This window comes from Ovis canadensis, chromosome 2, assembly GCF_042477335.2.
Source record: "Ovis canadensis isolate MfBH-ARS-UI-01 breed Bighorn chromosome 2, ARS-UI_OviCan_v2, whole genome shotgun sequence".
NCBI classification, from domain to species: domain Eukaryota; kingdom Metazoa; phylum Chordata; class Mammalia; order Artiodactyla; family Bovidae; genus Ovis; species Ovis canadensis.
In genome coordinates, this window is record NC_091246.1 from 9,830,829 (window position 1) to 9,846,227 (window position 15,399).

Genomic DNA, 15,399 nt, shown 5'->3' on the forward strand with positions numbered 1-15,399 from the left:
GATCAGAGAAACAGAGTGACTTTCTCGTGGTCACACAGCTTTCTAGTGACAGAAGCAGGATTCCACCAGGTCTGCCTGACTCCAATCCTTGGACTTTTTAAAACCATCATCTGGATGATTTCTGGTTTTGTTTTTTTTTTCTAGAGAAAATAATAAAAAACACTTGTTGAATGAATGAAGAAATGCAAGACTGAATGACCAGAAGCTCCAAGAGACAGGGAACACGTGCATTTCCTTGTCTCCTACCGTATCCTTGGTATCTTGGCCGAACAGGCACACGCTCAATGCTAAAAACGGAAAACAGAGAAATGCAAGGAAACAGAGAAACAGAGGGCCCATCGCTGCTGCAGAGAAAGGTGCTTGGGCTCTGCTCAGCGCTGACCTCCAGCTCTCCTTGATGTCCTTTGGGTGTAAAAAGGTTCCTGTTTTCAGCCACAAGAACAGAAATCATGAGGATAAAGGTCACAGCTTCACTACGAACCCGGAAGGGCCAAAAGAGAAAGAACCTACAGCAAAACCCCAGATGCTGCAAACCCCAGTATCGAGGCAGCTATATTTACTATTCCACCCGTGATCCAAATCTTCACGCCATCACCCATGCCTTAATAACCCTCAGAATCATCCACTTCTCTCATGTATCACTGAAATATTTTAATAAATAGTCAAGTAGGAAAGATTAGATTAATAGATTAAAAACTATTAACCTATTAAACAACTCTTAACAGTCTAGAAATTCAAAATATCCTACAATGCATAAATATATCATTAGTCTGAATTAATTTTTAGGCACTTAATTTTCTACAATGTATGGCTGTCAGTCAGCCACAACGCTGGGTAATACCGCAGCTCGGAAAGACAGCGTGAAGACTTAAATATTACGAGTTAATTCCCTGGTTAATTTAAACCTAAAATAGAGAAGAGCAGGAGTCTTGAGCAACAGCTGTCAAGTCACAAACTCCGACATTTAGCAGGTGGGGCCCTCCAGGAAAAGCTGGAAGCTTCCTTCAAAGGAGTCATGGCACATGGAAGGTTGGCCCAGGTCAGTAATAAGAGTTGCTATTAACAGTGTCTTACACAGAGGCACTGACTGTGTTTTCCAATGGGCTGGTCCACGGTATGACACGTATCAGCTAGCAATGAGCACTGCTCTCTAAAAACCCGCTGTGCTATGATTCGCCCTACACAACTTTGGAGACTCTGCAGACTCAGGAATTCTCACCCACTTAGAATGCCCTCGACAGGCAGGCGGGGAAGGTGAGGCCACATAGGAGCCCATGCCCACTGTCCTGCACATTCCAGGGCACCCATGGTGTCCTGCACAGACCCCGGGAGCAGGTGTCTCAACCATGAAGAGTGAGGCTACACCGAGGCTCTCACACTAGCAATATAAACAGAGAATACACCCCTTCTGCCATCAACGTTACTTCCTACTGAGGTTGCGACTTAGCCTCGATCACTGATGCCCAACACTCCTGGCCATTCACCTTGGCATGAAATGCAAAGAGGCCTCCCGACAGGACTGCACCCCTTCTCTCCTGCCCACCTTGACAACTGATGCCGCGAGCTGCCCAGCTGCTTAGAAAGCTCTGCCGTCCCTCCACCATGCTTGCCCCATCCTGGCACTACATCTGGCCTACACCCCTCTGTTCTCCATCCACCAGATCAGCTGATGACCTTGTATGGGATCTGGAATGCACAGCCAGCTCCATCCACGTGCCCTACTATTAACACCCAAGCCTGGTCCCTCACTTCCCAGAGGTGTGCTGCCCCCGGATATACAAATGAGACTCCTCCATACACAGTCCAGTCTCCCCAAGGGGTTTGAAGATGATAAACTAGGTGTGCAGGCTGTTGCCAAGCTTCCTAACCTGCACACACCTCTCTTTCCTGATGTGTAAGCACTAACCTTGAAGGGTTATTTAGAAGATTAAAGCACAGAGATGTTCATAAGGCGCCCAGCACAGCATCAGACACCTAGCGGGGCTCAGTAACTGTTAGTTCTCTTCTGTCTCTACTAAGCACTTGTCAGGCAAAACATGAAAAGTGTGGTCCAACTGTGGAAAAGACGAACTCTTAGGTCACAGGTGGAGAACTCATAAATGAAGGCAGGAGAGGAGTGCTTAGCCCCTGTGAAAACCAAAGGAATGGAGGGTAGGGGGCCCTGCATACATCCGCAATGAAGAGGAGGGAGAGGTGGGCACACACGTGGACAGGTTCACTGCAGGATGGGAAGGTGGTGTCATCAAGGTGGTGGGTGTGATGTACCCACGCTCTTAACCATCGTGGTTTGCATGAAACCTGGAGGAGGCGGAAGCCAAGGGTGAGGAGAACAGTATAGACAGTGAGGCTGTGGACGTTTCCAGGGTTGCTTTCTCAGATTGAGGGCTTTTGCCATTAAAGGGTTCAAGGGACTTCTCTGGTGATCCAGGGGCTAAGACTCCATACTTACAATGCAGGGGGGCCGGGTTCGGTCCCTGGTCAGGGAACTAGATCCCACATGCCACAACTAAGACCTGGCACCATCAAATACATTTTAAAACAGGGGGAGTTTTTGAGAAGCAACCCAGTCATATCATCCTGGTTCCACGCTCAAGAATGAGTTTCTTCAGGATAAGACAAGACTTCCAGATGCTCTGTACTGGCCACTGCAGCTTCATGAGAACTTTCTTAAACATGCTCAAGGAGCACAGGTGGGAAACTCGAGCTGGGTGGTTAGACAGTCTGGGCTCCCGAGAGACCCCAATCACTTCCCATTGCTGGACCACCCCAAGCCTGAGAACCGCAGGGCCATTTGGAAAAGCAATTCACCGTTTTTGATACATATGACTTGCAGTTTGCATTTTTGTGGCCATCTCCAGAGGACAATCCTAAGGATGTCTGAATTTTTCCAGCATCTGCCTTATTTGTACAGTTAACAGTAACTGATTAAGCAGAGTGAACTGTGCCCATCAGAAAAGCAAGGGGCCCCTTTGGAGTAAGCAGATGAACCCTTACAGTCAGCCTGCAGTTTATGATTTTTATAGCCAAACTCTGGTTGGGTGAGAACACACATTTCTGGAAATCAAATGAGTTCCAATTACAGGAACACAAACCAACAGTCAAGATAAAGCCTGAAAAGTGAAAGTGAAGTTGCTCAGCTGTGTCTGACTCTTGCGACCCCATGGACTGTAGCCGACCAGGCTCCTCTGTCCATGGGATTCTCCAGGCAAGGATTCTGGAGTCGGCTGCCATTTCCTTCTCCAGGGAATCTTCCCAACCCAGGGATCGAACCTGGGTCTCCCGCATTGCAGACAGACGCTTTACCCTCTGAGCCACCAGGGAAGCCCCCAAGATGAAGATGGCGCCTGGATGGTTCTCATATAATTCATTCTGCTAATACCATCCTGGTCACTGACCAGCATCAGGCCTACTGGTACTATGGAATTTTGTGCAAATAAGGTTAATTTGTTTAGGGCTACTTCAATTTTCCTGCTGAAAGCCAAAATGCTAAACAAGAAGCAGCTATCATTTAAAAACAATTACACAGACATACACATGTGGTTATGAGATTTAACTGTCCATCGGGGGGAAAACTTTGGCTTAAAGGACAAGACTCAATGAGGCCCAAAGCCATCTGATTATCTGGTTGACCATGAACAGTCTATTTCTCAGGCCCTGTGAGAAGGAGAGATGCCAACTGGTGCCTCAGAGGGACCCTGGGAGGGTCACTTGAGATGCGCAAACTGCAGGACACGGGAAGTGGATCATGGAGGGCCCTCAAACGTAAGTTCCACCCCCATAGTCCACCTCCAGGATCCCTCTGATGTCCAGGCTCTATGAGAAGTCAACTGCCACCCACTGTTCCCTCCTCCTGAGAATGGAATCCAGCATTGCAGCGACAGTGGCAATAAAAACAAGCATTTACCGAACATCTACCACAGACCAGGCATTGGGCTAAGGGTATATAATACCACTTTAAAAAAAGAGAAAACTGTGTGCCTGTGCCAGGGCTTTGTTGCGGATACAGGATCTTTTTTTTTATTTTAAAGTTGTGGCATGCAGCCTCTTTTAGTTGCGGCATGTGGGATCTGTTTCCCTGACCAGGGATCAAACTCAGGCCCCCTGCATTAGAAGCATGGAGGCTTAGCCACTGGACCACCAGGCAAGTCCCTACATATCGTCATTGGTGCACTTAATCTTCATTCACACCGCTATGAGGGCAATATGAATACAACCCCACATTTTACAGATGAAGAAACTGGGGTCAGGTAACCAGCCTAAGGTCATACAACCAGACAGTAGCTGGTGCCAGGATCTGAAACCAGGCAGTGTGGGCTCAGAGAGAGGGTGAGTGAGATGCCTCACAGACCAAGCATGCAAAGTGGGAGCCACGGGGACCATCTTGTTCAACTCTGGGGCTCTCCCAGGACCAAGCAGAAGGCTGTGCATTTTGAATGGAGGACTCACAAAATGCTTTGCTGAAACGAATTCCTCAGGCCTGAAAAACATGGCCTTTCAGAAACTCCCCTCCAAGCCTACTGTCTAAGGTCCTGCCTGTCCTGAGCTTTTGGCAGTACCTCTTTAACATCTTGCCCCCTGCAGTTTATTCTTCTGGCAGACAGAATGATCCTTTTAAAACCAAATCATGTCACTCCTCTGCTCAAAACCCCTAGTGGTTCCCCATTTCACACAGGGTAAAGGCCAAAGTCCTGACAACAGTCTCCAAGGCCCTATGCAGCCATATCAGTCTCCCTGTGGCTGCTCCAACCCATTGTGCACACTCCTGCCCCAGGGCCTTTGCACCTGCTGTCCTCTCTGCCTAGAACACACTTCCCCAAATGACTGCTTGACTCAGTCCCTCATTTCCTTCAAATCTCTGTTCAAATGTCACCTTCTTGGTGGTGCAATACTCCTGACTCTCCCAATCTCCCTCTCTGCCCTTCCCCCAAAGTACTTCTTACCATATGACAGGTGATATAGTTTCAGTATTTATGTCTCCCCCATTCCCACAAGAACGTGAGCTCCACAAGACCAGGGATTTCTGTTTTGTTCACCACACTATTTACAGCACCAAGGTCAGATCCTAGCACTTAGCGGGCACTCAGTAAGTGTTTGTGGAATGAATGAATGAGCCTTGGTCTTATCACCTTCTCCTCCACCCCAGCCTCCCTGTCTGTACGGCCTGGATCACTTGTTAGGCAACTGGTACACATGGCGAACAAACGAGTCCCTCACCGCCTCTATCCCTGGCCTGCCTTATCTCCAGATGAAAGGGCTGGACCAGATTATCAACAAAGTCCTTCCAACTCTAAAAACCTTCAACTGACCAAAAAAAGGCGGGGGCGGGGGGGGGGCCCTAATTCTTCATTACAGCAAGGCTGAAGCTACATTTATCTGCCTATGAAAACTGCATTCAGAATGCTAGAATTTTCTACAGTTAAGGCCCCATAGCCCTCCACGCCTCTTAGAATAAATGAGGTTTAAATGCATTGTGCTACGCGATCTGTAACCTGAACACCAGGTTAGCATTAACCTCAAGAGCTGAGATCACTGGTCTTGTAAAACCGACCCAGGCTGGGTTACAGGGAAGTAAACCAAACCACGGCAGTTGTCTCCTAGGATCAGAAACACCACCTCTCCTTGTCCCCCTCAATTTAACACTAATTCCTTAGCAGCCCATGCTGTTGCTTTTGGGGTTTAGCCAGAGGCCCTCTGGAGAAGGAACAACATGAGGTGTTCTGGGCCAAAAAGAAGGCGCTGGGACGAAAGCAGACCCTGGTGTGATAACACAGCATGCATGGCACAGCTTGGAGCGGCGGTCAGAGAGTCACAGGTCCTTCAAGGTCAGTCCCAACCGGGCCCATCCAGCCTCACTCTTGACTTCGGGGAGCCTCGGGCTTTAGTCTCTCCATCTGAAGCTGGGACTGCATGAGTCTAATGCTCCACAAAGCATCCAAGACTCTTAACCCTACCTGGCCAATCTAACCCAATATCTGGGCTCAGTCATGCCCGACAATCTTTGCAACCCCATGGACTGTAGCCCACCAGGCTCCTCTGTCCAGGAGTCAAATTCACCAGTGGTATCAGCTTAGGGCTATGTTAATGTTCTCTGGACGTTTAACACAGAACTCACTTCTCACACTGATTGCTGGGTCACTTGACAGTAACACTGCCCTGGTCTTTCAAAGATGCTCTATTAGCTTTAACAACAGAATCAATATAAAATCCCTTGTGAGCTCCTTCCGAGGCCCCGCCTTCTGGACAAGACCCCAGCCGACGGCCCAGCCCTGGTCCCCTCACAGGCTCCTCTAAACTCTGTAAACTGATCACTTCCTACAGCAGCAGGAGGGCACGGTGGCGAGGCACCTGCATCAGAAGAGTCAGACCCGGGTAGGCACCCCGGCTGCGCTGCTCACTTACAACTGTGTACATACCTCTCTGGGCCTCGGCAGCTTCGGTAGTAGAGTGGGAATAAGATCATCCTTCACAGAGCTGTGATAAAGATTACAGGCTGTGCTGTGTATAGTTGCTCAGTCGTGTCTGAGTCTTTGCAACCCCATGGACTATAGCCTGCCAGGCTCCTCTGTCCATGGGGTTCTTCAGGCAAGAACACTGGAGTGGGTAGCCATTCCCTCTTCCAGGGGATCTTCCCGACCCAGGGATCAAATGCAGGTCTCCCTCACTGCAGGCAGATTCTTCACCCTCTGAGCCACCAGGGAAGCCCAAGAATACTGGAGTGGGTATAGACTATCCCTTCTCCAGGAGATCTTCTCAAACCAGGAATCAAACCACAGGGTCTCCTGCACACATGCAGATTCTTTACAAGTTGAGCTACCAGGGAAGCCTCATTAAGATGATATTGCTTAATAAATGTAAATCACTTAGCTCAGAGCCTGGCTAAATGGTAGTTATTATTAGAATTTTTTTCTCTGCATCGCAAGTCATACAGTAAGGTCTGGGCTGATTCTTTCTGGTGTATACTCTGGCACTGTGGTAATAACATGGGGCTCCATTACTAAGTGTATGCAGATATAGGTTAATCAGGGAGAGCAAACAGATGGCACACAGGCCACCTCCCACCTCCCCTGACCAGGCCAGGCATCTCTAGCTGATCTCAGCACTCACTACAGCCTTGGGCTGATAAGACACAATATAGAGCTTCAGGCACCTGTTAGCACTGTGGGGAAAACCATCTGCTGTTCTCCGGTCACTAGGCAGAGATGGTAGCCTGGGAGAGATTCATGCATTAGAGAGTGAGGGCAAGGACCACACCCACATACAAGTGATGAGGAAAGAAGGGGAATGTATTCACTGCTGCAGACCCAGCACTTTGAATGGTGCCTGCCACGGAGCAGGTGCTCTAATGTCTGTTGGATGGAAAAATTAGCATCTAATCTACCTGAATCCATAGCACAGACTACTGGGTCTAACCTAGCAGGTGTTCAATGAACAAGAGAGGGCAGTGGGGGCAGCTGGCTAGACCCTCACTTGAGTACAGCATCAGTAAAGTGGACAGAGTACCAGCTTAGGGAGGGCCAAGGCCTGATACGGCCACTCACTCAGCACATGACCCTGAGCAGGAACTTCTGTCCCCATGTGTTCAGTGAAGGGAATGACCAGACAAAGCCCAAGCCCCTTTCAGTCCTGACATTCAGATCTAGGAAGCATTTTCACCTTCTAGGGACTCCCACTAGCCACAGCCTCACACACTGTTCTTACGCAAGATTCTAATGTCAGCGGCCCAGGAGAGAAATACAAGGGCGCTGGGCAGCCACTGGCTACATGAGTCACTGTCTGGGTTTCCAAGCCCAGGCTCGACTGTTCAGCCCTTCAATCTAGCCCACACTCCCTGCCCCTACCCTATCCCATCTTCTCCCACCTCATTCAGGGCACTCATCCCATAAACACTCCCTAAGTGCTGGCTGGGGATCAGCCCACAGCACTGAACAAGACAGAAGTGGCCTCTGGAGCTGGCATTTGGAAAGCAGAGGAAAGCACAGAAATACGAGGAGTAAGTGAAGAGCATAAACAGGCCACAAGGGACACGGGCCACAGGTGGGGCTGGAGGGGCTCAGGGAAGGAGTCTCAAGAGGGGAGGATGGGATTGAAAGCTAAAGGATGAAAGGGCACTGATCATGGAAAGACTGGGGAAAAGAATGTCCCAGGCAAAGGAACAGCAGTTGCCAAGCCCCTCAGGCCAGGGCGCTGGCAAACTACGGCCGCTCGTGTATTTATGTATCATCTGTGGCCGTTTCTGGATTATGCTGGCAGAGGTGCCACAGAGACCTACAGCCTGTGGAGTGTGAAGGACTATCTGACCCTTCACAGGTAAAGACGGGCAACCCCTGGTTTACAGAGTTAGAGGGTCAGGGTAGCTAAAACAGACTGAGCAAGGAGGAGACGTACGAGAAGACCGGGGAGGTGGGTGGAAGCCAGGCCATGCTGGCTTGCACGGGTTACGCAGATCTCCAGCCTGGTGTCAATTCCTCCTTTCGAGCCATCTCCAATCCATCCTGCAAATGGGGGCCAGGGTGATCTCGCTGAAATGCAGAGCTAAGCACCGTACCCTTCTGCTTGCATGGTTTCCCAAAGCACATTACAAGGAACACTAGCTCCACGGGATAAACTTCAATAAAAGCACGCCACAGTTAAGTAAGTTTGAGAAACATGTCATTCTCCTCTCTCTCTCGGATGCTCTGAGGCAAGCACCCTAGCACGTGAAATGCTTTGGAAAGTTCCACAGCAAAGAAATCTGCGGACTTTGACTCGCCATTCTTCAAATTATTTGGCCAAAGAACCCTTCCCCCCACCAATAAAAATCTATTAACATTTAAAGAACCAGTGTTCCATGAGCTGAAGGGCATACTCCTGTGCTTGGCACACCCAGCTCCAGTAGGTAATCCTAGAGCCTGTCCTACATTTTGTGGATGTAGCCTGGGAAGCCTTCTCTCTAGGCTGTCCCTTGCCTTCTTCTTGCCATCGATGCCCTAAATAAAGGTCATCTGGCCACTCCAGTTGCTCTATCCAATGGAACAGCAGGAACAGCACTAACGTTTATAGCAAGTGAGTGTCTGCCTGCGCCCCTGGTGGCAGACGTCTGCTCCATGGGCCTGTCCAGCATTGCTTTCCCCCTATCTTTGGTCATGACATTCCTGCTCTCCTTTGGGGACCACCCTTCCGCCATCCCCTGCCAGCTCCAAGGGTGAGGTCTGGCTAAGCAGAATATTCCACCCTCCTGATTTGGAGGGACGAGCTTAGGGGAGGAACACAGGACTGAAGTCAGGCCAATGAATTCCAGACTAGGCTGGGCGCCCTTGGAGTTCACGATGAGGCCATCGAGATGGGATTCAACCCCAGGTCTTCCTGCCCAGTCTTGCACTTCACCCCCAAGTCTCTGCTAACTTGAGCAGCCAAGGCCAGTTCAGCACTGAGTCATCCTTAGATTCCAGTCACAGGTGCCCACAGAGGGCACCAGGAGAGCTGGGAAGTGCTACTCACAGCTCCATGTCCTCCAGGGAAGCATGGCTACTTCTCAGCAAAGGGGGCTGGCCTGGACCAGCCATTCTTTCAGGCGGCAGGTGATGACCAGACAGAGGTAGCCATGCGACCAGGGATGAAGGAAAGGGGAGTGCGGCGGGGGGCAGGGGAGGGGGGCATACCTGCTTGCCGCGCTTTTCCTTCCAGCTGCACTGGCTCCGTCAGCCTGCAAAGGAAATCCAGGACACCTATATCAGCCAAGAGGAAGACACAGAGGCTACCCACTGTACCCTACCAAGCTCCCACTCAAACACCAGCTTTCAGAGGGGAGAGTGGGCCACCACCCCCTGCTCCATTCCTCCAGGCTGGAAAAATCTGCCCCCAGTGGCAAGAGGGGGTCAGGACAGCCATACCCCCACCCCACCCTCCACCACCAATCTGCTTGGCCCTTTAAATCCAGCTGAGCACCCACTGCCAACATAAACCCAGCAACCACAGAGCTCCTGGGACTCAGTGAAAAGTAAGTAACCAGCTAAATCTGAGATTGAATTGCACCATTTTTATTTTCAGCTGGGATTTCCAATAAAACAGTAGCCGCAGATTTATTCCTACCAACTGGAGGGGGAAAATCCTATTATGTTAAAATAGGCTGTCCCCCAACCCTGCAAGCAGAGGGAGGCAAGAGAATGCTGGTTTGTAATCACTTTTATTTGGGGGGGGGGTGGGAGGTGGGGAGATAAGGCTAACCAAATGAAATTTTCAGAAATCATAAAATTCTGGTTCAGCTGGAGAGACTGAGGCCCTAGAAGAGAAGGGAGTTGCCTGAAGTCTCATGAGGACTGAGTCACAAACACCCAGCGATCCTGACACCTAGGCCCATGTGGGAGAGACCTCAATGCCAAGGCCATGGCCATGGGAAAAACTAAGGCCATGGGTTCTCCAAGACCCCTAGTTGGAGATGCATTGCCCAGCTTTGGGGAAACATTTATGATAATAGTAACCACAGTTGGAATAATGCAAGTTCAAAACTCAAGTGCACATGTGTTTCCAAATTCGGACTCTTTCCAATTTTAGAATGGGAATGTGTTGCATGTGTTCTATATTTTGCAACAACCCTGGAAGGGTCTGGGGAGCACCCGGTGCTCAAGCAGGTGGATGTTTCTGTAGTGAAACATATGCAGTCAGCACATGGGTGACATGAAGCCAGCACCTAGCCTCTTCCCCTTTCTGGTCAAGTTCTGTCACCTCACCAGTTAGAAAACGTCTTTTTGTTTCCAAGCTTTCTGAAATTCAGGGCTGCAAATGAAGGACTGAGGACTTAAAAACAGCAGCAGCTACCTGGTAATGAGTGCCTCTGAGAAGCTGCAAACTGGCAAAACCAGATGGTGGACTTTGATTTAAATAGTCAATATATAAAAATAAAGGGATTTCATCCCCCCCAAAGCCAGATGTTCAGCTTCTAAAAGCAACACACAGTCCCACGTGACCAATCACCTTGAGGTGACTTACCTGGTTAGCCACAGTCCCCACCACCCTCTCTTGTCTACTTCCCCACCCAGTGCCCTGTGGGTACCAAGACTCACTTCCCCAGCCAACTTCCCACCCAGCACTAATGTACAGGCACTGAATGCTTCTCATTTAATCCTCTGGACAGGTTTCCCAACACACATACACAATCTCTCCATTTTACAGGTGAGGCACTGAGGGTCAAAGAATTAAAGTCATTTATCCAACATTCCTTGTGGCTCAGCTAGTAAAGAATCTGCCTAAAATGTGGGAGACCAGGATTCGATCCCTTGGTTGAGAAGATCCCCTAAAGAATGGAAAGGCTACCCACTCCAGTATTCTGGCCTGGAGAATTCCATGGACTGTATAGACCATGGGGTTGCAAAGAGTCAGATAGGACTGAGCGAATTTCACTTTCACTTTCATCCAACATCCCACAGCTACAAGTCCAGGTGTGGGTCATTCTAATGCCCACCTTCCTCAGCTCTGGAATGTTTTATCTCTCTCCAACACTCAAGAGAGCCAACTGGGAAATCGGGTGAATATACACAGCCTCCACTGCCCACAGGAAGGAAACGGACAGGTGAAGGAGAAACAAGGAGGCAGAAACACAAGGCTTGGGAGGGAACAGCTAATGGGATGCCAGTGTATTATTTCCATGGAAGAAACCAGAGCACAGAAGATGGTTCGCAAATAATTTCACTGGGAGCAAAAGAACAGGATCAATTACAGCCTCTTTCTGACATCTTGCATTCCTCAAACTTGTAAGGAAAAAGAATGCAAGGAGTTGTTTGACTGCTCATATCAGAAAAGGCAAAAGTGGTAGGGGTGGAAATTCTGTTCCCAGAGAGCTTAAACACAGTAAAACCTCCAGCACACCTTTCAGACTCAACTACGTGTGTATTTGTAGAATTTCATACCTCTCTTTAATATTATCTTTTTTTTTTTGTCCTTTTCCTTCACACATAATTTCACACAAAGTTGACCAGTTCAAGTGTATTGAACATGCAACCGGGCAGGGAAGAGAGTCTCTCTTTGGCACAGCTGCCCATCTCCATGTGCGTTCCCATTTTCCCTTTTATTGTGTTCATGATATTTGAACTTCTCATCACTGGTAGCTACATACATTTTTGTTTTCCATTCATTTTTATCAAATTAAGACAAAGTGCTAAAAATGTTCAAATAGCTGTCCAAGCAAATCTTTCTGTAGAAGCCTAGATAGGGTGGGATAACTGGAAGGAAGAGCGCATCCCTGCAGGGTGGGAAATGTCTGTTTATTAGCAGATATGAGAAGCAGATATGGTAGGGTGATAGAGATGGACCATGGACCACAAGTGAGAGATGCTCAAGAGAGCACACGTCAGTATCACAGCCTCTCTCAATCTCAGCCTTTGGGCCTGAGTCCAGACCCACCCGAAGCTCCAATACTTTGGCCACCTGATGTGAGGAGCAGACTCACTGCAAAAGACCCTGATGCTGGGAAAGACTGAAGGCAAGAGAAGAGAACAACAGAGGATGAAGTGGTTGGATGGCATCACCAACTCAAGGGACATGAGTTTGTACAAACTCTGGGGGATGGTGAAGGACAGGGAAGCCTGGTGTGTTGCAGTTCATGGGGTCACAAAGAGTCAGACATGACTTAGCAACTGAACTGAACCAAACTGAACCAGACTACTTTAACAACAGGGAACAGCCTCGATGGGCCTCCCACCCCCACCAGCCACAGTGCTGAGGACACCGATTCTCAGTTGCAGAGATCCCTAAGGTGCCAGGCTGGCTTTGTCTGTGTCCTCACAAGTATCTCAAAGCAAGTCTTACTATTTGAATTAAGTTGATATTGCCATTTTCCTGGGCCCAAATTACCAGCAATTTCATTCAATTTGACCCAAACCACAAACTCACAGATTACCCAGTGTAATCTGATCTGATTCTCAATTTGAACCAAAGTTTAAGAGCACAGGGCTTAGAGTCAGAGGGTCTGAATTCAGGTCCTGGGTCTGCCATTTTTGAGCTGTACAATCCTTGGCAAGCCATCTGCACTCTCTAGGCCCCAGTTTCTTCATCTGCAAAATGGCAATATGCCAACACTAGGATCTATCTCTTGGGACTGGAGGGAGACTTAAACATGATAAATAAGCTATATACATAAAACTACTTAGTGTGAGCCCAGCTGTAATAATAATAATAATCATTAACAACCCTAGATATAGCTATAAAGGGTACCATTTATTGGGCCCAAGAAACTGAGGCATAGAAAAGCAGAGTAAGTTGTACAAGAGGACACAGCAGATGGGCAAGAGGCAGAATCAGTCCTAGACCAAGCCACGTGTCTTCCCAGCCTGTCCTGGGGCCTGATCTGACTCCTCCGCTGCAAGACTGAAGGTCATAAGCATCTACCAGACCCAGGGCCTTGAGGCTTTCTCCAAAGGGCTGGTCAGAGTGACAGTGAATACAGTGATGCTGCTGCTGCTGCTGCTAAGTCGCTTCAGTCGTGTCCGACTCTGTGAGACCCCACAGTGATGCTGGTACAGTACTAAACAGAGGCCAGGTATGTGTAGAAATGGAAACTCTACTGCTGATGCCACCACTGGACCACGTGCGCCTAAAGATGCAGCTTCCGCCTGGCTCTGTCTGGGTCTCACCTTCAACCTTGGGCATGCTCTTTCCTTTCCCTGGACCTGAGGTTCTCATAGGTAAAAAGAGACAGGAGGCACGAGAGTTCAATCAGATCATCGCACCTCCTTTCATCTCTGACGCTCTATGTGGAGTTGACCGAACCTAACCAGACCTCTCAAGGGTGAATGAAATATGGTGGGGGAGTGGGCTCATGAGAGGCCTTCCTCCTCTTATGCAGGTGGTGGTAAAGGTGCCCAAACCCAGACCCCCAGCCAGCTCCCCACAAGGGCACCCAGCCCCACCCATTCCTTACCACACCAGCTTCTTCTCAGGGCCTGGGCAAGGCTATTTTTGGTTTCATCCGACCCTCCTCTTCCCTCCCAAATGAACGTTGAGTTGTTCTTTTCCATCCTCTTATTAAGGATTTTCTTGGAAAGAAAATATTATTCCTAACCCAGAAATTTTATTTCTAAATTTGTGCAAATGTAAGTTGTAAGACATTAGCTGCATTTCACATTTTGTGCAAATGGCAGAAACAGGCAATTCGTGTGCTACGGGATGGGGGCTGGCCAACGATTTCGATAAAATAAACCCTTTTTTAATTTAAATGCTAATGCACTGAATTAAAATTTAATAACTGAGGAAATTGAAAAGCCGAGCAGGAATATTGGAAATAAATCCAAGCAGAAACAGCTGAAATTAAAAATTCTAGAGAGTGGGAGGATAGCAGCTAAGCTGTCTTATATGATTACATTTTTTTTTTTTTCAGAATGAAGCAAAAAAAAAAAAAAAAAAATCCTATCTCTCGCTGGCTCCAGGGCAGTAAATCCACAGTGCTGTGATTTATTGCTCAATTTTCCTGAGGGAAAAAGGCTTTCTTTCATGCTGAAATATTTCATAAATTTCAAGCCAGCATAAATTCTTAATTTAAAAGTTATGGAGGTCACATTTAGTGCACTGGTACGGTTCCAAAATCTTAAAGGAATAGCAGCGACCAAAAAAAAAAAGCAAACAGGAGGGGTAGAATTTGCTCCTTTTTTTTTTTCTTTTTTCCATTTTGGTTTTAATTCATGAGTTGAAATTTCATTATTAAAGATTCTTCCTGGATGGATGGAACCCAAGCAAGCACATGGGGAACTGGTGTGTGTTTGGAAATCTGCTGCAAAAGATGAAGAGATAAAGATTTAATTCAATTATAAAAAGGCATTTTTTTTAAAGCCACTTGAGGAATTTCTGGTAAAAATTTCCTCCCTTCATTGCCCGGGAAGGGGTGAGAGTGGGGGAGGGTGGCCAATGTAATTGCTTCTCTTAGATTGCCGATCTTTTGTGCACACTGATATATTCATTTGTTATACAGCTGTTCAGCGGCGGAAAGAATGCTGGGGCGCCCATAATTCTAAGCAAATCAATCAAAAATTAATGATTTGTCATGCTTGCACAATGGAGGAAAACAGCTCCTTGGGTCCTGGCTGTCTGATCTGGAAGAATGAAATGCCTTTCTGCGATAAGAGAGCAGAGCCAGAGGCTCAGGGGGGCTGAGGGGCCACTGGAAACGTGGGGGCTCGTGGCCCTGGAGCTCCGAGAAGATGGAGCAGGCATCTCCAAGATGGCGCGTCAAGCCCAGGACAGACCTGAGACAGCACATTTCCGTGGTGGTATATAATTAAGATCTTGCCTTTTCCCTCCCCCACTGCAACTCAAAAACTGCTTCCTCCCTAGAGACTTAAATGACTCCCCCTCCCCCACCAGATCTGATTAGCCCCTGTTCATTGTTCTCCCAACATGGCTAACACCCTACCACCAGTGCCTTTCGCCAGCTCT

The 15,399-nt window shown here is 48.3% G+C and overlaps 1 protein-coding gene across 40 annotated transcripts in view; it reads right to left on the reverse strand.

Moving 5' to 3' along the window:
- The window catches only part of ZNF618 (zinc finger protein 618), a 203,978-nt gene that overhangs the window by 77,115 nt on the left and 111,464 nt on the right, over nt 1-15,399 (reverse strand). For 38 of the 40 annotated variants that reach the window (XM_069575346.1, XM_069575344.1, XM_069575324.1 and 35 more), the window contains one exon: nt 9,639-9,682. In XM_069575346.1, coding sequence (XP_069431447.1) covers nt 9,639-9,682 — 44 coding nt within the window. Of the gene's footprint in view, nt 1-8,385; nt 8,493-9,638; nt 9,683-15,399 lie in introns of all 40 variants that reach the window. The other 2 variants (XM_069575321.1, XM_069575325.1) reach the window with 1 other exon arrangement.